A 21,498-nucleotide genomic window follows, 5' to 3' on the forward strand; every position below is an offset into this window, starting at 1 on the left:
ATAGAGAGAGAGAGATCTATTCCTTAGCCTGAGACACAAAGTAACACAGGTTTTATTATTATGCCCATCTTACAGCTGAGAAGCCTAAGGCCCAGAATGTTTAGAAAACTGACTTAAGGTCACACAGCCTATACAGGCCAGAGCTGCGATCGGAAAATAGGCCTGTCCACCTCGAGAGCCCATGTTCTCAACCACATCTAGTTTGTGGCATTGGTGAAACCTCTGGGGGGAGGCACTCTGTGAGTGCGTAGAAACGTAATACATGAGGCAGAGAGAGAATTGAGGTTTAAAAATAATGATATGGGAATTATTCGCATCAAAGTGACAGTCCAAGGGATGTCCGTGGAAAGGCAATACACAGTCCTAAGTGGTCTGAGGACAGACTTGGATTTGAGCCATGTGCCTTCTTGGAAGGAGAAGAAAATGTAAGAGACTATTTTAAAACCTTGCCTGTTCACAGAGTAGGTGCCGTTTTTATGAGCTCTCCAGTTTCCTTCTTAGTTCCTAGAGAAAGGGCAGAGCTGCCTGCCATCCACAGGGCGCTCACTCTCTTTACCTGGCACAGGGCGAGGCCAAAGAAGGCGTCGATAGTTTGCATCATCCAGTGGATCAAAATCTGGAAGGGGAGGACGCTATGTTTTTTTCTGCAGGTAAAACCCCCACTACAGCTCTGTTTCTGTTACACTGGGTATCTAATATCTCTGAGACTATGCCCTCCTCCACACATGACACGGACCATGGAGGTCTGATAGTGCTGAAGAGAACTGCATTGAGTTTGTAATCATTAACAGTACTATCCCCCAAGGAAACATTATTTTGGTTTTCACTGTCAAATCAGAAGTTTTAGTTGCCTCAGGAGAAATGTAAGTATTCTGGAAAAAAAAAAAAAGTCTTGCAAGTATTTGATAAGTAGCCAAATCTCCTCAGGCCACTGAAGATCACAAGATTTTGGGAAAGTTCCCAGTTAATATCAAGTTTTTGTTTAAAAATTCCTATAGCCATATTATTTACAATTAGAATATCTATGTGATAAAGATTTCTGAAGATGTTCCCCAGAAGTTTAGTAATATATCATAGCGTACTTTAGGTCTTGGCATCTGACGTATGTCTTCAGAGCTCTTTAAGGACATTTTCAACCCCCTTTAAAAATCTCAGAAACACAGAAGGTAGAGACAGGTTATTATGCTGACTCTCTCTGTAATGTCAGGATAGGCTAGTCTAGGTACAAAACATAAATGCTTAAATCTCCGAGGCTTCATGCAACAACCATGACCACAAAAAAATGTGTTCTTTTCACTCAAAAGTATTGGCTGTGGCTCTTGAGAGTAACTGCTTTCCGAGTAATGCCTTGGGCAAACAGTCTCTTCATTTCAATCTAATGCTGAATAGCTTCGGGTCTCAGTCACACCCTATATTTAGAGTATATTTTCCATCATAATTTTCTCTATAATCTTGAGATGTGATCCCCAAATATCAAGACAGGGAAGAAGGGGCATCTGGGAGGCTCAGTTGGTTAAGTGTCCACCTTTAGATTTCAGCTCAGGTCAGGATCTCAGGGTCATGGGTTTGAACCCTACATGGGGCTCCATGCTCAGTGGGGAGTCTGCTTGAGATTCTCTCTGTCCTTTTCCCTCGGCCCCTCCCCCTACTTGTACATGCTCTAGCTCTCTAGAATAAATAAAGCTTAAAAAAAAAAAAAAAAGACAGGACAGAGGAAGCTGAAAGACCTCGCTGGCAAAATGATACATGTTACTTCTCACAACCCACTGGACAGAAATAGCCACATGGACCCAACCAACAGTAACAGGGTTGAAAAGTACAATCTCCTGTGTCCCCATGAAGAAGAGGAAAATTAAATAATGATGCATACAGTCATATCTCCCATTTTTACGAGGTAAAAGCCCCTGAAAAATGAGACACTAATGATAAAATGAGGATAACTATATTGTGCCTTAGCAAGGGGAGAAGTAGACCGATGAATATGCAGGGCACTAGATCTTAACCCTACTGTCTGATATTTTGCTTGATGATGACCAGAGTTCTGCTCTTCTACTTATTTTCCATCAAGGACTCACAAACACTGGAGAAAAATCGCCATTGGTCAACCCATTGGACAAAGGCTGATGTAGTACAAATCTAGGTGTTCATCCATCTGTAATTACATAGGGTTTTAAGAGTAACATTTTTCTCCCTTTCTCACTTCTTGGTTCTGGGGCCACATGGAGAGGTTTCTGCTTCTTGAAGACCCACAGATGCAGCATTCACCAAATTTCCCATGGTTTGTTCTAGACACACCAAAAATCAAACCTCAAGAACTAAGTCTATGATACCCATTATTTTCTGTATACTTAATATGGAAAATGCGGGAAGTGAATCAATCTCCCTGAGGCTCCTTTTGGCATTTCCACATGCTCTGTTGCCATCTTTGTCGGTCTACTTTTCATTTCCTTGGTGTTGTCTGCATCACTATCACGGAACTTGGAATCCTTCTCCCTAAATCTCCTTTCAGTCTCCCAGCATCTGCTAGAGCAACTTGCGTATGACCATTAGTTAATTAGTGTTAATGGTTTTTTTTTTTTTTGAAGTTTTTAATTCCAGTTAGTTTAACATAGTGTTATATTAGTTTCAAGTGTACAATGTAGGGATTCAACACTTCCATACAACACTCGGTGTTTATCCGGTCTCACAGACTATAGAGAACAAAGCGATGGTTACCAGAGGGGAGGTGGGTGGGGAGATGGGTCTCTATCCGATCTCTATAGTCAAGAGGCTGTTCCTTGGTTAGTCTCTCTCTTTTCTCCCCCTTTCCTCACTGTTTTGTTTTTTTAATTCTACATATGAGTGAAATCATATGGTATTTGTCTTTCTTTGATTGACTGATTTCACTTAACATAATACTCTAACTCCATCCATGTTAGTGCAATTCATGTCAATGTTTCTTAAATAAATGAGTGGCTAGTTTCTTTTTTTTGCCCTACTTAGAAGCAGCATAGTTAGCATTTCAGTGATGTACTCTACATTCCCTCAAGTCACTGCCCTCTAACCCTTGCTGCTTTGTTCAATCTCTTCTGCTGCATGGAGTGGTGGTTCAGAGAAGCAGTGAAACTTGGAGATAAGAGGCAGTGTAAGAAGAAAGTGCTGAGTGGCTGGCAAGGGTCAACACAGTTTGTGATCTAATAATCTGAATACTTACTCACTGGGGCTGACGACAAATTGGGGAGGTTGGGTTCTTCTGAGAAGTGTTAGAGCAGACTAAAATGTCTACTTATAGAGATTACTTTCCCTGTTATTTTATTTGTAAATTTTTAAAAATACAAATTTATAAATTTATTATCAACATAGCTTGTTCTATGCTAATTTACCCCAGTAATATGAATGCAATTTTTGACTCATTTTAACCTAATGCTGATTTTATAGCTATGATAATAGAAGATGGATTTTTGAACTAATCTGGAAAATTTTTCTTAAAATTAGACCATGTATATCGTTCAGATTTATGTCTTTTCATGTACCAATTAGTGTTGTGAGTACTTAAAAAAAACTATGCTAATATGAAGGTCAGTGGTATGCAAAAAATTACTCACCAGGTAAACTCTTGATTTCCATACCAGTAGAGGGATAGAAGAGCCCTGAAATCACATAATTCCAAGATTATTATCCCATTCAGAATGCAAACCCTAACACGAATACAGGATTCCTAGCACTTATGGACTTGGAGATGGAAGCTCCCTTTAAGATCATTTAGGCAGATGAGGAGGCTGAGGCCAGTGAATTTGGATGAGAATGCTCCTCACTCTATTCCTGGTGTTCTTAAGGTCGAAATTATACCCTGGATCAGTTTTGTCAAATGCAAACATCAGTATATTGCTCTTGTTTTAATTGTCCCCCAGGACAGTAGGAGGTTGAAATGCTACAAAATATGTGAAAAAGATCTGCAAATTTTAAAATAAATGTAACACCCTATTGATAAAACAGTTATTTAGAAAGCTGCCTTGTGCCTACCATGCACTTAACAACAAGAGCTAAAAAAACAGAATCTCTACAATTAAAAAATTTACGATCCAATTAGAAAGAGAAATGAATAAAAGCTAGGAAAAAAATTGAATGGATATTATTCTAAGAATTATGTACAGTCTTGTGAAATTTTAGTTATAATGGAAGGTTGTGCACTTAAGGTGGCAAGAAAAAAGGTTGGGAGAGGTGGTGGTGGCATTTCTTCTCAGGCTTTCCCCCCATAGCGAGGTATTAACTATAGCAACAACTACTCTTAATATCATGAATAGATATCAAGGATGTTTTGTATCTTTTCCTTCTGGTTCAGTTAGAGCTAAGTGAAGATGGCAGATGAGCACCCAACGCGGTGCTAAGGGAAGGCATCTCTTCCAACAGTGAAGTGGCAGGTTGATGTGAGATTTCTGACTTAATAAAACACCTCCTAAGGCTCTAACACTGTTGCTATTATTGTCACCCTTATCCCAAATGCTGTGCCAGCTGCTCATGCGCTCAAACATACAGACATAGCCTCCTAGGCCGTCCAGGATGCGGAGTGCAAGTGGCAGCCTTTTTCTGCACCACCCTGAAGTCCTACCTATCCTGGGACGCTCTGGAAGGAAGCCCATCAATGGGCGCTGCGGAGCTGCGCGTACTCCCCAGCAATCCTCCAAGAGGCCACACCCAACACAAGGCCCCCATTGTGTCTTGGGGAACCGCAGCGTCACAGTATTACGCTGGCTGCCCCTCTTAAAGAAGAGCCAGCGGCTCTCAGAGACCCCAGCCAGGACTGGGCCGGGCGGCCTCCCGCAGGGCAGGTGGCAGGAACACGGGAGCGCGCGCGCTCTAGGGCCGCGCTGGCGCCCCGGGCCCGCACGCCGGCCTCGCGCGGACGCCGCCGCACCTGGAGGCGGAGCCAAGCCCTGTGGCCCGCCCGCTCCCGGGCGCGAAGCCCCCTCCCCGCGTCCCCTCCCGCCGCGCTGCAGACGCGCGCAGGTGCGTGAGGCCGCGCCTGCCCGGGACCTTGCAGACGCGGGCCCACCATGGAGCACATCCGCACGCCCAAGGTTGGTGGCACGGGCGCGGGCGGAAGAGGGAGAGCGGGAGCTGGAGGAGGGATGCTGAGCCAGCGGGAGGCCCGGTTTCCCTGCGGGGCGCTGGCCGAGCCGGCATCGTGAGCCAGCGAGGAGGAGGCAGGGCTCGAGCATCTCCCGGTTCGCTGTGAGGCTGGTCTTTCTCTGGCTGCCTCACAGGCCTAGCTTTGGCTGTTGCCGGATCTAACCTCTTGTCCTTGAGAGCGCGCATTGGACATAAGGGTGGATGGGAAGGAACCCCAATTGTCCGTTGAGTAATAAGGCTGCTGATAAGCTGATAAACGCTCCCTTCTGGTCTGGCACTAGGTTGCTGTTGCTGCACCCCACTCCTTTACTGCCCCCCCCCGCCCCCAATTTTCTGTTGGCTGCTCTCAGCAATTGAAAGAGAAAAAGCCTTCCTGATGACAGGTGCAAGGGAAGGAGTTACGTGCAGGTGGACTGCATCGGGCACTCCGGAAGCTTGTTGAATCTAAGGGCTCAGACCCACATAGCTCACATCCTCAGGCTCTCAGCTGCAATGGACCTTACACAGAGCAGATGATCAATATTCGGTGTGGGGTGAACGTTATTCTCGGTCCTTCCATCTTCTTGCCGTTTCCACCAGTTTTCGTTCATTGAGAAGGGTGCCGCTTTCAGATTCATCCACCGGTGTGTTTGAAAACAGCACCAGCTTTTGCCACTCAACAAAAGCGGCTGGTGCCTGGCCATTCCAGATAATGACACTGAATCGTTGACGGCTGCACCAAACTTTCCCACTCATAGTTGCACTACTAATGTAATTCAGAGTGAAAACTATATCAGCATTCGTGTCTAACAAAAACCCTAGACTAGTGAAAGAATGTATTTCAAGCCAGTTGGCTGTCTCTCGTTACTGCCACCATAGCTCCTTGTGTTTCCAGGATGATCTCACGTTCAAAATCTAGGCCCTTGATAGAGTTGAGTCAAAGCTGGGTCTGTGTGGTCAGAATTTAGGGGGCTCCAGGGATCCCACTCTTTTCATGCAAGGGGGGAGAGGGAGGGCATCGCTTTGTTAAAAGTCCAGTAAGAATTCATCCCTAAATTGTAGAATGGTTCTTAAGTACCTCTTTGTAGAAGCAGCTTTATAATGATCTCAGGTCAGTGGAAGAATAAATCTTTTAGTTTGCTAGATAGTGTCAGTTCCAATAGTTAATTTAAGTTGTATTGATTTTGCACTACGGAGTTAAATTGTTGCTTTACTATTGGGAAATTGTAAACATAGAAGAGAGTGCCCTAAACCACAAGGTAGGCGGCTCAGAGCTTTCAGGATGGAAGTGGTGCTAAATAATTTATTCTGGAATGACAGATTTAACTCACGGATTCCCTTCATCCTTGCCAAGGACATCTTTGTCATGATAAAGGGGGCCCTTTATAAAAATGATACCTGATGTGAAGGTCAACAGCAAGAGTGATAGAGTGACATGACACCATAGAATATGATGTGGGGAGTGAAGGCCTTTTCTAGTCTATGTTCAAATTCTATACAAAGCCATGTGTATAAACCTAAGCAGCAAACAATATTCTACTTATTCTTATAATTGGTTTTCGTGAACACCCTCTAAGCAGTTTAGTACCTCAAATCAGAAATCTTCTTCTATTAGGAAATGGAAAAAATGGGAGGGGGGAATGGAGAATCATCTGAAATGGCATTGGATCGAGGGTTATTAATATTTAGGATAACACAGGTGGAAAAATTAAATACAGAGATTGGATGGATCAGATTAATTTACTCATTCATATCATTTCACAAGCCTTTGAGAACCTTTCATGAGTGAGGCTCTGTTAGGTTCTGGGATCTTGAAGCCTCAGGGTTACTCCTTGTCTGGAAGAGGAGGCAGTTGTAAGTCTGGACAGAGATATATACAAGAGACAGTGGACGGAGGAGAGGGTGGATGAGAATGAGCTCAACTATAAAGGGTGAGGAAGTCTTCTTAAAGAAGAGTAGCATCTTGGGAAACAAACCACAAGAGACTCTTAAATCTCAGGAAACAAACTGAGGGTTGCTGGGGGGCTGGGGGGTAGGGATACGGTGGCTGGGTGATGGACACCGGGGAGGGTATGGGCTATGGTGAGTGCTGTGAAATGTGTTAAGCCTGATGATTCACAGACCTGTACCCCTGGGGCAAATAATACATTACATGTTAATAAAAATAATTTTAAACAAACAAAAAGAAGAGTAGTGTCTTAACGTGACTCTGGTCAAGGAGGACCAGGAGCGCTTGAAACAGTTCTCTTGCAAATTGCGTCCATGCGATGTATTGTAAGGTATCATTACAACCTCAAAGACGCTGAAACCTTATGAGTGATAAAGATGGAAATGATGAAGTGATTGCTTGAGGCTAAACAACATCTCTTTTCATTTTGCATTTTTAGGTGCAAAACGAATTTTCACAGTATAAATGAAAAATAGAACACGGCTACTTACAGAGTATATGTTGCGAAGTATATCATTAGTCGTGATTATATCCATCCTTCTGTTTTGTTTCCAGTATGCTCTGGGGGAGCTGGATAGGTAGTTTGCCTTAGATTTTATGATTCATGTCTTGGGCTATAAGGATATAAGGATATTCACAAATTTTGTTTTTCTGATCCACTGTGGGTTTGAAGTGATTATTTACCATGTGGATAACAGGCTTTTACTTTAAGAGGAAAAGAAGTGCATGCATATATGCATGTATAACGTACAGTTGCTTTGCTACTACAATGAAAGTCATTCATTTACTCTTTAGAAGCTGTATGATATCCATCACAGCCTCTGTGTTCTGCTTCTGTCTCTGGAGTGCAGTTTGAGACCGATGCACATGAATAATCTGGAATACTTTGCACATATTTCTTTCTGTGTGTGTGTGTGCGTGTTTAACTGAAGCCTTTAACCGAGCATATGTTAAGCAGGGTGTTTCTCTCCCAGAATTGTTCCTTTATAGAAAAGAAATGTTCTGAGGATAAGCTAGTCTGTAGTTGGGTCAAAGTGAGGACACCAATCATTACCTGCACTCATCATAGTGAACTTTTGGGTTTTTACTTCTCTATCTGGATTTCTTTTTTAACCAGTCTGAAAGCTTGGTAGAAAGAAAACACCCTGCGAGAAGTGGGTTCAATTATACAAAAAGACTGCAGGACTCCTGGACGTAGCTTGAAGTGTTTTGTAGGATTTGGTTTGGTACTGGACTGAAGCTAATGTGTCTAGAATCCTGGCTAAGTAATCTCTACTTTTTATGCTTTGATCTTTCTGGAAGGCCTTTTTTTCCCCCCCATGTCACTAAATTTTAGTTGTAAAATAGAATATGTGATGACTCCCAAACTGCAAAAATGACCTTGAAAATGTCTTCTTTTTCCACCTCATCCCCTTGTCGGAGCCATTACGGGGCTAGCCTACTAACTGGTCACTGTTCTTTTCACTCTTCTCTAACTAACCCCTTCTGCACAGTGGGAGCCTGGGGAGGCTTTTAAGGCACAAGCTGATCATGTTACTTGTCCGCTGAAATTCTTGGGTGGCTTCCCCCCCCCTTTTTTTTGGTCTTTATTTTTATTTTATTTTATTTTATTTTTTAAAGATTTTTTAATTTATTTATTTGACAGAGAGAAATCACAAGTAGGCAGAGAGGCAGGCAGAGAGAGAGAGAGAGGAGGAAGCAGGCTCCCTGCTGAGCAGAGAGCCCGATGCGGGGCTCGATCTCAGGACCCTGAGATCATGACCTGAGCCGAAGGCAGCGGCTTAACCACTGAGCCACCCAGGCGCCCTGGTCTTTATTTTTAAAAGATTTACTTATTTTAGAGAGAGAGTATAAGGGCAGGGTGGTTGACAGAGGGAGAGGAAGAGAACATCTCAAGCAGACTCTGTGCTGAGCGTAGAGCCTGACACAGGGCTCAATCTCACAGCTCTGAGATCGTGACTTGAGCCGAAATCGGGAGTGAGATGTCCTCTGGGTGGTTTCCCTTCGTACCTAGTATACAAAGTGAGAATGCTCAGAGTGGCCATAAGGCCCTGGATAGACCAACCCCTCTTCACTTCCCCAGCCTCATTCTGTGACAGTCATTTTCTTATTTACTACCCTCTGGTCACAACGAGCCTTCATGTGTTTCTCTAATGTGAGTTCTTTTCTGCCCCAGGACTTTTGCACTGCTGTTACATCTGGGGGATAGACTCTTAGCCTCAGACCAGGCTAAAACTCATCTCTAGCTATAGACTAGAGAGAAATTCCTCAGAGTGGTTGTTGCCAAGTTCCTCCTCTGAGTCAGGTTTGCCTGTTATATTGTATCACCAAACGTAATATTTCACCTTAGGCTCCTTGTTACAAGTTTAAGATTTATTTGAGTCATAGGTTAATGTCCAGCTCCCATGCTAGACTAGGAGCCCTATGAAGGTGAGGATCATGTCTTATTCACTCTAACACAGTTTCTGGCCCAATTAAGCATCAGTAAATAAATTAACAATTGGATAATAGGAGTGAGTTATTCTTGGTTTCAGTTCTTCCGTTTTTCCTATTTGCTTTAGTGAACCAGGCCTTGTGTGTTTTACCCATGAATAGGGATAGTATTGTGAATCCTCTAATAGATTTAGTGTTGAATACTCATAGAGGTCAGTATATTATGTCATATATATATATATGTGTGTGTGTATATATATATATATACACACATATTTTATATATATAAATTTTTTATTATATATAATATATATAAAATAAAATTTTTATTATATATATAAAATATGTATTTTGTGATTGTATGTAGTTTTAATGAGCTAGAATCCTAATTAACATGAAATTCACCATTTCAGTAATTTTATACAATTCAGTGTTTGTTAGTGCATTTACAATGTTGTGCAACCATCACCAGTCTCTAATTAAGAACATTTTATCACCCGCAAAAGAAACCCAGTGCCGATTAGTAGTCAGTCCTTGTTCCCCCATGCCAACCACTAATCTACTTTTGGTCTCTGTTAGGTTTGCCTATTGTGGACATCTCATACCATAATCTGAGATATGGCCTCTTACGACTTCTTTCGTTTAGCATAATATTTCTGGGTTCATCCAAGTCATAGCGTGTAATGATACCTCATTCCCTTTTATGCAGGATGATATTCCACTACGTGCTGCTTATCCATTCAACAGCTGATGGGCATTTGGGTTGTTCCCACTTTTTGATGATTATGAATATTGCTGCTATGAACACTCCTATACTTGTTTGTGTGTATGTGTGAAAATAATTTTTTTAAAATTTGCATACCGTTGACTCACAATGGTACCGTAGTTTCAAGCATACTACTTGGGGCGTGACAAGTTTATATATTATTCTATATTCACCACAAGTGTAGCTACCACCTGTCCCATTTCATGGCTATTACACATCATTGACTGTATTCTTTATGCTCCTTTATTTCCATGATTTAGTCATTCCATAATAGGAGGCCTGTATCTCCCTCTCCCTTTCACTCATTTTGCCCAATCCCCACCCCCTGAAAATAAGTATTTAGTTCTCTTAGGTGTATCCCTAGAAGTGGAATTACAGGGTCATATAGTAATTCTATGTTACTTTTTTGGGGAAGTTATGATTAATTACATCTTATTACAATATTACTAAAACCTTCATGTGATTTCAATACTGCAAAATGACATGTATGGTATAGAGAACCTAGATTCTTTGGAAACAATGGTTTAGATGGTATGAATAGATAGATTTGCATCAAAAGGGAATACAGAATTTAATAGTTAAACATTAAAGCAATTTCTTACAAAACCAACCCAGTGAGCATGAAGTCATATTTCTATCATTCCAAATTCAGTTCTGATTTGAGACAGTGACCCTTTTTACATAGTTATAGTGTGTTTTTTCTCCCTTACTGAACTTTTTCCCACTGTTATTTTTTATATATGTATATTATATTCAGAATTCATTAACCTACTTATTGTTTTAGTGAGTGCATATTATTCATGTGGCTATAGTTTGTGTAACCTGTCTCCACTATTAGGGATTTGGATTTTGAGGCCCTATGAAAGTCTCTGGTATAGTTTTCTTAATATATAATGCCCAGAATAGAAAGCTTTTAGAGTAGGAACAATCTCATGAGGGTATCACATGATATCTTTCAGGATTTGAAAGATTCTCATATGGCCCAGTGTTTAGGCAAATTCTTTATAGTCTCCACAGAAACACAGGGTAGAGATGGCAAAGAAGAAGATCATGCTTGATAATAGAGAGGTTGTTTCCCACAATTACACCTGTTTGTATAAAAGAAATTAGTTTATCTTTTAATGGAATAGAGGCATCTAAAACAAGTGACTCTTGGCAGTGAAGATATGGAGGTATTGGCATCTGAGAAGAGAATGGACTAGAATCATGTGTTTTTTGTTTTGTGTTTAAATTAAAGTTACTTGGCATACATGATTATCAGTTTCAGGTGTACGACATAGTGATTCAATGTCTACATAATTACGAAACAGTCCCCATGATAAGCCCACTCACCATCTGTCACCCTCCATGGTTATTGCAATATTATCGACTGCTCCCTGTGCTGTAGTATACATCCTTATGACTTATTTATTTTATAACTGGAAGTTTGAACCTCTTAGCCTCCTTCACCTACTTTGTCCACCCACCACTCCTCCCCTCTGGCAACTACTCATTTGTCCTCTGTACTTATGAGTATGTTTGAATAGGTTTCTACTTTGTTTTATTTGTTGTTGTTGTTTTTAGATTCCACATGTAAATGAAATCATACAGTGTTTGTCTTTCTCTGTCTGACTTACTTCACTTAGCATAATATCATACCTCTAGGTCTGTGTGGTGGCAAATGCAAGATTTCATTCTTTTTTATGATGGAATGATAGTCCATTTCATAAATATGCCAAATATTTTTTATCCACTCATCTGTTGAAGACTCTCAGGTTGCTTCCATATTTTGGTCATTGTGAGTAATGTTTCAATATACATCTATCTTTTTAAATTAGCATTTTGTTTCCTTTAGGCCAATACCCAGTAGTGGAATTGCTGGGTCATATGATAATTCTATTTTTAATTTTTTGAGGGTCCTCCATACTATTTTCCATAGTGGTTGCACCAATTGTCATTCCCACCAACAGTGCATGGGGGTTTCGTTTTCTCTACACCCTTGCCAACATTTGTTATTTCTTGTCTGTTTGATACTAGCTATGCTGACAGGTGTGGGCTGATACCTCTTTGTGGTGGTGATTTTCCTTTCCCTGATGGTTAGTGATGTAGAGCATCTTTTCACATGTCTGTTGGCCATCTGTATGTCTTTCTGGAAAATGTCTGTTCAGCTCCTCTGCTCATTTTTTTTTTTTTTTAAGATTTTATTTATTTATTTGACACAGAGAGAAATCACAAGTAGGCAGAGCAGCAGGCAGAGAGGCGGGGGGAAGCAGGTTCCCCACCAAGCAGAGAGCCCGATGCGGGGCTCGATCCCAGGACCCTGGGATCATGACCGGAGCCAAAGGCAGAGGCTTAACCCACTAAGCCACCCAGGCGCCCCTCCTCTGCCCATTTTTAAAATGGATTGTTGTAGGGCTTTTTACAGTCATGTTGTATGAGTTCTTTATATAATTTATATATTAGTCCTTTATCAGATGTATCATTAGCAAATATTTTGTTTAGTAGGTTGTCTTTTTATGTTGTTGATGGTTTCCTTTGATGTGGAAAAAATCTTTTTAGTTTGATGTAGCCCTATTTGTTTATTTTTGGATTTGTATATTTTTGTCCTTCTCTGTGACGATAGATCCAAAAAAATATTACTAAAACCAGTGCCATTGAAGTTACTGCTTGTGTTATGTTTTATGAGCTTTATGTTTTCAGGTCTTTTATATAAGTCTTTAATCCATATTGAGTTTATCTTAGTATCTGATGTAAGAGAGTGGTCCAGTTTCATTCTTTTGCATGTAGGAGTCCACGTTCTTCAGCACCATTTATTGAAGACACCGTCTTTCCCCTGTTGTGTGTTCTTGCCTCCTTTGTTTTAGATTAATTAACCATATAAATGTGGGTTTATTTCCGGGCTCCGTTCTGTTCCATTGATTTATGTGTCTGTTTTAGTGCCAGTACCATACTGTTTTGATGAGTATAGGTTTGTAGCATAGTTTGAGATCTGGAGCTTAATACCTCGAGTTTTGTTCTTTCTCAAGATTGCTTTGTAAAATTTGCTCATACAAATTTTAGGTTTATTTATTCTAGTTCTGTGGAATATACCATTGGTATTTTGATAGGGATTGCATTGAATCTGTTGATTGCTTTAAGTGGTATGGACATTTTAATGATATTGATTCTTCCAGTCCATGAGAACAGTGTATCTTTCCACTGATTTGTCTTTTCTTCAATTTCTTTCATCCATGTCTTCTAGTTTTTGGACTGTAAGTCTTTAACCTCCTTAGTTACCTTTATCTCTAGGTATTTCATTCTTTTTGATGGAATTATAAATGGGATTGTTTTCTTAATTTATCTTTCTTTTTTAAAAGATTTTATTTATTTGACACAGAGAAAGAAAGAGAGAGAGAGAGAGAGATCACAAGTAGACAGAGAGGCAGGCAAAGAAAAAGGGGGAAGCAAGCTCCCTGTGGGGCTTCATCCCAGGACCCTGAGATCATGACCTGAGCAGAAAGCAGAGACTTAACCCACTGAGCCATCCAGGTGCCCCTTAATTTATCTTTCTGATGGTTTGTTATTAGTGTATAGATTTATTAGGAATAGATATCTGGGTATTAATTTTGTGCCCTGCAACTTTACTGAATTTGTTTGTTCTAATAGTTTTTTTTAATGGTGTCTTTAGAGTTTTCTATATCATTTTGTTGACAAATGGTGAAAGTTTTACTTCCTCGTAACCAACTTAGATGCCTCATTTCTTTTGCTTGTCTGATTACTGGGGCTAAGATTTTCAGTACTGTGTTGAATAAAAGTGATTGGATTGAGCATCTTTGCTTTGTTCCTGATCTTAGAAGAAAAGCTTTCAGGTTTTCACTGTTGAGTATGATAGTGGGTTTGTCATATATGGTATTTATTATGCTGGGCTGTGTTCCTTCTGTACTCACTTTGTTGAGAGATTTTATCATTTTGTTAATGTAGTGAACACATTGATTTGCTCATATTGAACCATCCTTTCAACATCCCACTTGATTGTGCTATATGATCCTTTTAACGTATTATTGAATTTGGTTGATAATATTTTGTTGAGGAATTTGTGTTCGTGTTCATCAGGGATATTGGCCGGTAATTTAATTTTTTTGTCAGTTTTGATATCAGGGTAATGCTGGCCTCATAGAAATAATTTGGAAGTGTTTCTTCCTCTTCTATTTTTTGGGAAATAGTTTGAGACAGATACTAACTCTTTCTTAATAGATGGTAGAATTTACTGGTAAATCCATTTGGACTTCGGTTTAGTGGGAGTTTCTTGATTACCTATTCAATTTTATCCTAATACTTGGTCTGTTCAGATTTCCTGTTTCTTCCTAGTGAAGTTTGGAAGATTACATGTTTCTATCGATTTCTCCATTTCTTCTAGGTTTATTCATTGTTTTCTAGGCCCAGTTTGTTGGCATATAATTGTTTGTAGTAGTCTCTTATAATCCTTTGTAGTTCTGTGGTGTCGGTTGTACCTTCTCCTCTTTCATTTTTTATTTTATTTATTTGAGCCCTCCGTATTTTTCTTATTGAGTCTGACTAAAGGTTTTTCAATTTTGTTATCTTTGGACAGAACCAGCTCTTAGTTTTGTTGATCTTTTATATTGTTTTTTAAAGTTTATATTTCATTTATTTCCTTTCTTATTTCTATTACTAACTTCGGACTTTGTTCTTTTTATATTCCATTGGGTGGAAGTAAGATTGCTTATTTGAGATTTTCCTTATATTTTGAGGTAGGCCTGTATTAAGATAAACTTCCTTCTTAGAAATGCTTTTGCTAGTTCCATAGATTTTGGACCATTGTTTTTCCATTCTCATTTGTCTCAAGGTATTTTTGGGTTTCCTCTTTGATCTTTCTTGACCCCTTGGTTGTTTAGTAGCATGTTGCTTGACCTCTATGTACTTGTGGGTTTTTTCCTAGTTTTTAAAATTATAATTAATGTCTAATTTCATATCATTATGGTTGGAAAAAAATGCTTGATTTCAGTCTTCTTAAATTTATTGAGACTTGTTTTGTGGCCTAACATGTGATCTGTTCTGGAGAATGTTACATGTGCACTTGAAAGGAATCTGCTGTTTGAATGGCATTTTTAAAAATTTATCTATTGATCCATTTTGTCTAATGTATCATTTAAGTACTCTGTTTCCTTATTGATTTTCTCTCTGTATGATCTATCCATTGATGTATATGGGTGTGAAAGTCTGCAGTATTATTGTACTGCTGTCAATTTCTCCCCTTTATGTCTGTTAGTATTTCCTGTACGTATTTAGGTGCTCGTATTTTGGGTGTGTAAATATTTACAACTGTTATATCTTCTTGTTAGAGTGATCCCTTTATCATTTTGGAATGACCTTTGTCTGTAAGTTTTTTGATTTAAAGTCTGTTTTGTCTGGGGGCACCTGGGTGGCTCAATGGGTTAAGCCTCTGCCTTCAGCTTAGGTTACGATCTCAGGGTCCTGGGATCGAGCCCCACATGGGGAAAAAAAAAAATCTCTGCTCAGCAGGGAGCCTGCTCCACCCCCCACCCCCCGCCTGCCTCTCTGCCTGTTTGTGATCTCTCTGTCTGTCAAATAAATAAATAAAATCTTTAAAGTCTGAAAAAAAAATCTTTAAAGTCTGTTTTGTCTAATATAAGTATTGCTACTCCAGGTTTCTTTTCATTCCATTTGCATAAAATATCTTTTTCCATCCCTTCACTTTCAGTCTGTGTGTGTCTTCAGGTGAGACTCTCTAAAGAGTCTAAAGTGAGACTCTTAGAGGCAGCATATATATGGATCTTATTTTTTTGTCCATTCAGCCAGATTGTGTCTTTTGATTGGAGCATTTGGTCCATTTACATTAAAAATAAGTATTGATAGGTATGTGTTTATTGCTATTTTTTAAGCTGTTTTTGGTGGGTTTTGTAGTTCTTCTCTGTTCTAGAGTCATGTTTAAATTTCCTCTAAGCTAAGTGCCCACCTACTCCAAGTTTCATACTTGTCATGCACGGTGTCCTTCTCACTGTGTCCCTTGGCAGTCCATAATGACCATGGACAGCTCTAATCATTAAGAAGTTTCTTTGTATTTAGTAAAAATCTGTTTCACTTTAGTTTTTAGCAATTAGGTCTAGTTCTGTTCATTGGGATATTGCCCAGTGCATCAACCCTCCTTCCAGGAAATGGCTCTTCAAGTATTTCATTTCATGCTTCCATCGCCCTAACGTTTCCCTCCTACCTAAGTAGTTAGCTTAGGGCTGCCTATTCTGGCAGCCAACCAGTGGCTTTGTTTAAGTTCTTTTACCATCCGGGTTACTTTATTCAGTGAGTTACAAAAATGTGATTACTTTAGGTTTTGTTGAATTGGGAGAGTAAAATTTATTAACTCTTTATGGTTGTAAATTGTGCCTACCACAGGGCCACATCTCAGTGGCCTTTTGGTGAACTGACTGTGGAAGAGAACCATTAAATTAGCTCCACACATTGTGCTGTGAATTCAAACCTGCCCTGCCTTTTCCTTGAATGATAGTGTCTTATACTCATCTTTGTTGAATAGAGTCTCATTGGTTTGGTTTATTGCTTAATCCCTTATTCTGTCTTTTGATCCTGGTACACATCTTCTGCCCCTCTTGGTTTTTACCATTGGCATTTTAACAGACTACCCCCTGTTACCTCATCCATGATTTTGTCCAAGAAAGAAACTAGATTATTAGGTGGTTGTAACTTCCTAGTAACCAAAGCTGTTTCCCCCCATCTCCCAGGATTTCCATTCTGGTAGCAGATTAACTTGTTCTCTTGGTTTGGTGCCATCTACCATTTGAGAAACTTGTCCTTCATCACCTCTCCAAATAACTTATGGAAGGAAAAAATGAAGTTGTCTGTGATGATGATGTATTACAATGTTCCTGCTGATTGATGGTTTCCTTTTCTAGGTTCATACAAAATTCCATTAAAGAAGTAATTTTAGAATCTTGCTTTGAATTAATGTCCAAGTTACCAACTTATAATTAGAAAATTCCATGTCCCCCGTTTGAAAATAGTGATCTGATGTGCAAGTGTTCTATGTGATTGAGAAGGATCAGTAGATTCATGAGAAGATTCTTTTTCTGTGTTTTCATCAGCACTGTTATTTCTTCTTTCAATTTCATTTAACAAGTAATAATTTTCAGGTTATACAAGTATTTTTTGATTCTATATTAGAATTGATACAGAAATTAACCACTGTTAATAATTGAATATATTTCCTTCTGCCGGTTTTCTCTTTGCATGAATACTCAACCCTTTTATTTGTTTGTTTATAAATTAAGGATCACCCAGTTCAATTTTGTTGTATGTTTCCTTTACTGTATTGTGGTCTTTGAAAACATGCTTTTAGAAGACTGTGTGATGTTTTATAATGTAAAAATATTATCACATTAAACATTTCCCCATAAGGCTATTACAGTAATGTTATGATGAAAATCTTGTTTATTAATTATTATCTGCATATGTAACTACTCCCTTAGGATAGATCCCTAGATGGAGTTACTGTGTCACAGAAGATGAACAATTGATATATATTGCCAAATGACTTTACCAAAACATTATATCAATTTTTAGAAACAGAGTGTAGTGTCCTCACTGTGCCATTGCTTTATTATTTAAAAAATATTTGTCATTGAGTATCATCTAAGACTGAAGAATTAAAAATCTGTACCTCTGAAACTAATAATACATTATATGTTGTTAATTTAAAAAAAAGCAAAGACAACCTAAAAAATAAAAACATAAATAAAAATATTTGCTCATTTAAATAAGGGGAATGACACTTCATTCTTTCATTGTATTTTTTTTTTTTAACTAGTGATGTTGAAACCTTTCCAAACATGTTTTTTGATATTTTGTTACTTTTCTGTGTTATCCGCTTATATTTTTTTACATTTTAATTATTGGTGATTTTATTATGTGGGTGGCGTATATATATTGTAATATATATATAATAACAAATTTACTCTGAATTCACATACTATAAAATTAATTCTTTTAAAATATGTGTCTCTCCTTTTCTATATGTTCACCAACACAATTATCTAATTCCAGAACATGTCATCACTCCAAAAAGAAACCCATACTTAGTAATGATCACTCCCACTTTTCCCTCCTCCTTACCCATCAACCACTAATGCACTTTCTGTCTGTATATTTGCTTTTTCTGGACATTTCATATAAATTGGGTCATACAGCGTGTGGCTTGCTTTTTTCCCTTAGCATAATGTTTTCAAGGTTCATCAGAGTCGTAGCGTTTGTCAGCACTTCATTGCTTTCTATCCATTCTATGGATATGCCAGATTTTGTTTACCCATTCATCAGTTGATGAATATTTGTCTTGTTTCCATTGTTGGGCTCCTATGAATAATGTTCCTATGAACTTTTGTATACAAGTTTTTGTGTGGGCATATGTTTTTCTTTCTCATAGGTGGAATCTCACTTCTCTGAGTGAAATTGCTGAATCATATGACACCTCTAAGTTTAACATTTTGAAGAACTGGAATGTACCATTTCAAAGTTCCACCAGTGAATGAGGATTCTAGTTTTTCCATATCGTTGTTACTTGTTACTGTCTTTTTTCTTTTATTCATCTTAGTGGGTGTAAAGTGGTATGTATCATGGTTTTGATTTGCATTTCCCTAATGACTAATTACATTGTGTGTCTTTTCATGTGCTTAGTGACCATTGGTTTTATCTTCTTTGGAGAAACATCTGTTCAAATCCTTTGATTGTCTTTAAATTGCATTATTTGTCTTTTTAAAAATTTACTTATTTAGTTGCAAAAAATTCTTTATTCTGGATACAGGTCCCTAACTAGATATATGACTTGCAGATATCTCCTCCCATTCTGTCAGTTTTCTTTCTTTTTTTTTTTTTAAAGATTTTATTTTTTATTTGGCAGAGAGGCAGGCAGAGAGAGAGAGAGGAGGAAGCAGGCTCCCTGCTAAGCAGAGAGCCTGATGTGGGACTCAATCCCAGGACCCTGAGATCACGACCTGAGCCGAAGGCAGCGGCTTAACCCACTGAGCCACCCAGGCGCCCCTGTCAGTTTTCTTTTCATGGTCTTGAAGACATCCTTTGAAGCACAAAGGTTTTTAATTTTGATGAAGTCTAACTTACGCATTTTTTTTTCTTTTATCACTTGTACTTTAGGTGTCAGCCATATCTGTGTATATTTTTTGAAAAGCCTTTTTTTTTCTGCTTACAGAAGTATATCACAGAAAATTTAGTTTGAAAGAGCAGAAAGAAAATAAAAATCACATGTATCTCAACACCTGGGAAAAACTGCTGTTAACTCTGTGTAGATTATCAGCCCTTGCTTTACATATAAATAGAAAAGTAATATAAAAAGTTAAGTTTATTTTCTTTCTTTGTGTGTATATATAATTTTGGAGAATGAGACCTGGTTTTTTACGTCATAATACACTATAAATATTTGTTCTTATTTTATTAAACATTCTTCGGAAAATCAGTGATAACTACAACATCTCACATCAGATGCATTCTAAATTATTTCATATGGGGTGGCGATTCTCCATGGCTTATAAATGTTTCTGCACTTTTACTCTGAACTACCTTCTCAAAAATGATTTTATTGCAAATGGCCTTGGAAGATAGAAATAGTTTTTCTCTCAGGGGCAAAGGGAAATTTTTTTTGCAGTCCAAGATAATAAACATTATGTTTTCCTTGGAGGCAGAGTTTGGTTAGGGTTGCTGGCATACCTCTTTAGAGACTGACTTTTCTTAAACTCTAAGCTCCAAGTTTCCTCATCTGTGACACAGATCTACTTTTTTTTTTTTTTAATAAAGATTTTATTTATTTATTTGACAGAGAGCGATCACAACTAGGCAGAGAGGCAGGCAGAGAGAGAGGGGGAAGCAGGCTCCCCGCTGAGCAGAGAGCCCGATGAGGGGCTCGATCTCAGGACTCTGAGCTGAAGGCAGAGGCTTAAGCCACTGAGCCACCCAGGCGCCCCTCCCCCTCATGTTTTCTTATTCTTGCAGCTTGATTTTATCAAAAGAATCAAGCCCTACATTGTGTTTTGATCTAAATCTGTCTAAAGACAGATTATTGCCCAATTGTTAGAAGTTATTTTATTTATTTACTTACTTATTGACAGACAGAGATCACAAGTAGGCAGAGAGGCAGGCAGAGAGAGAGAGAAGCAGGCTCCCTGCTGAGCAGAGGGCCCAAAGCGGGGCTTGATCCCAGGATCCTGAGATCATGACCTGAGCCGAAGGCAGAGGCTTCACCCACTGAGCCACTCAGGCTCCCCACAGAGATTCTTTTATTGCACAATATTTAACAGAATTGGGGGTAGCCTCGGTCATCAAATATGGTCTTATGCTTCAAACACAAGGCTCTTAGGTTATAGTGAAACAATCTGCTTAGAAGTAGAGAAGCTGTGACAGTTATATTTTCTTTAGTTTTCCAAGTGAGAATGGGTTGTCTGAACCACATTACGACAGGAGTTGTGGCTAAACATTCCTTAAAAACCACTTGCACTTCTTGAAATCCTCACTTCTGGTAGGTTCAGCAAAAGTTTAGTTGAAATCTGGTTGTCCCATGTAGGGCTTGGGAATATAGAACACACAATGTGTTCTGAATCTATGTTCAGGGGCGCCTGGGTGGCTCAGTGGGTTAAAGCCTCTCCCTTCGGCTCAGGTCATGATCCCAGGGTCCTAGGATGAGCCCCGCATCGGGCTCTCTGCTCAGCAGGGAGCCTGCCTCCCTCTCTCTCTGCCTGCCTCTGCCTCTGCCTACTTGTGATTTCTGTCAAATAAATAAATAAAATCTTAAAAAGAAAAAGTATCCATGTTCATTCATTCAGTGTTTATATATGTTTTTATCTATGCAAGTAGATATCAGGTAGCTTTCGAATTAGAGGGATAGAAACTCTGTGCATGTGTGCATGTATGTGTGTGTATGTGTGTGATCGAGAAAATGACACAAAGAAACATAGTGAAATGAGGGGAAAAGGGATGTTGGTTGGAGTGAGTTAGGATTGTTATTTTATATATAATGATTTCACGGCCTTCCTGATAAAATGGTTTTACAACAGAGACCTAAGAAAGTGAGGAAACAAGCCATCTGCGTATCTAAGGAAAGCAAAGGTACATTTGGAGACAAAGTTTTTAAGAGATTGTGCTTGGAATCTTCAGGAATAGCAGAGAGCCCGTGTGGTCAAAGTCAGGGTGTGGGGTAGTGGGAAATGAGATTTGGCAAGGAACGAGCAGTGCAGGTAATGTACAGACCTTCACTTTC

The 21,498-nt window shown here is 39.1% G+C and overlaps 1 protein-coding gene across 1 annotated transcript in view; it reads left to right on the plus strand.

The window, feature by feature from the left end:
* The first annotated feature begins 4,885 nt into the window (after window positions 1–4,885).
* MTMR7 (myotubularin related protein 7) overlaps window positions 4,886–21,498 on the plus strand; it is a 102,322-nt gene continuing 85,709 nt past the window's right edge. Inside the window, exon 1 of the mRNA XM_059156032.1 lies at window positions 4,886–5,057. Within this exon, the coding sequence (XP_059012015.1) occupies window positions 5,034–5,057 (24 nt within the window). The 5' untranslated portion in view covers window positions 4,886–5,033. The remainder of the gene's footprint in view (window positions 5,058–21,498) is intronic.

Source organism: Mustela lutreola, chromosome 18, assembly GCF_030435805.1.
Source record: "Mustela lutreola isolate mMusLut2 chromosome 18, mMusLut2.pri, whole genome shotgun sequence".
Classification (NCBI taxonomy): domain Eukaryota; kingdom Metazoa; phylum Chordata; class Mammalia; order Carnivora; family Mustelidae; genus Mustela; species Mustela lutreola.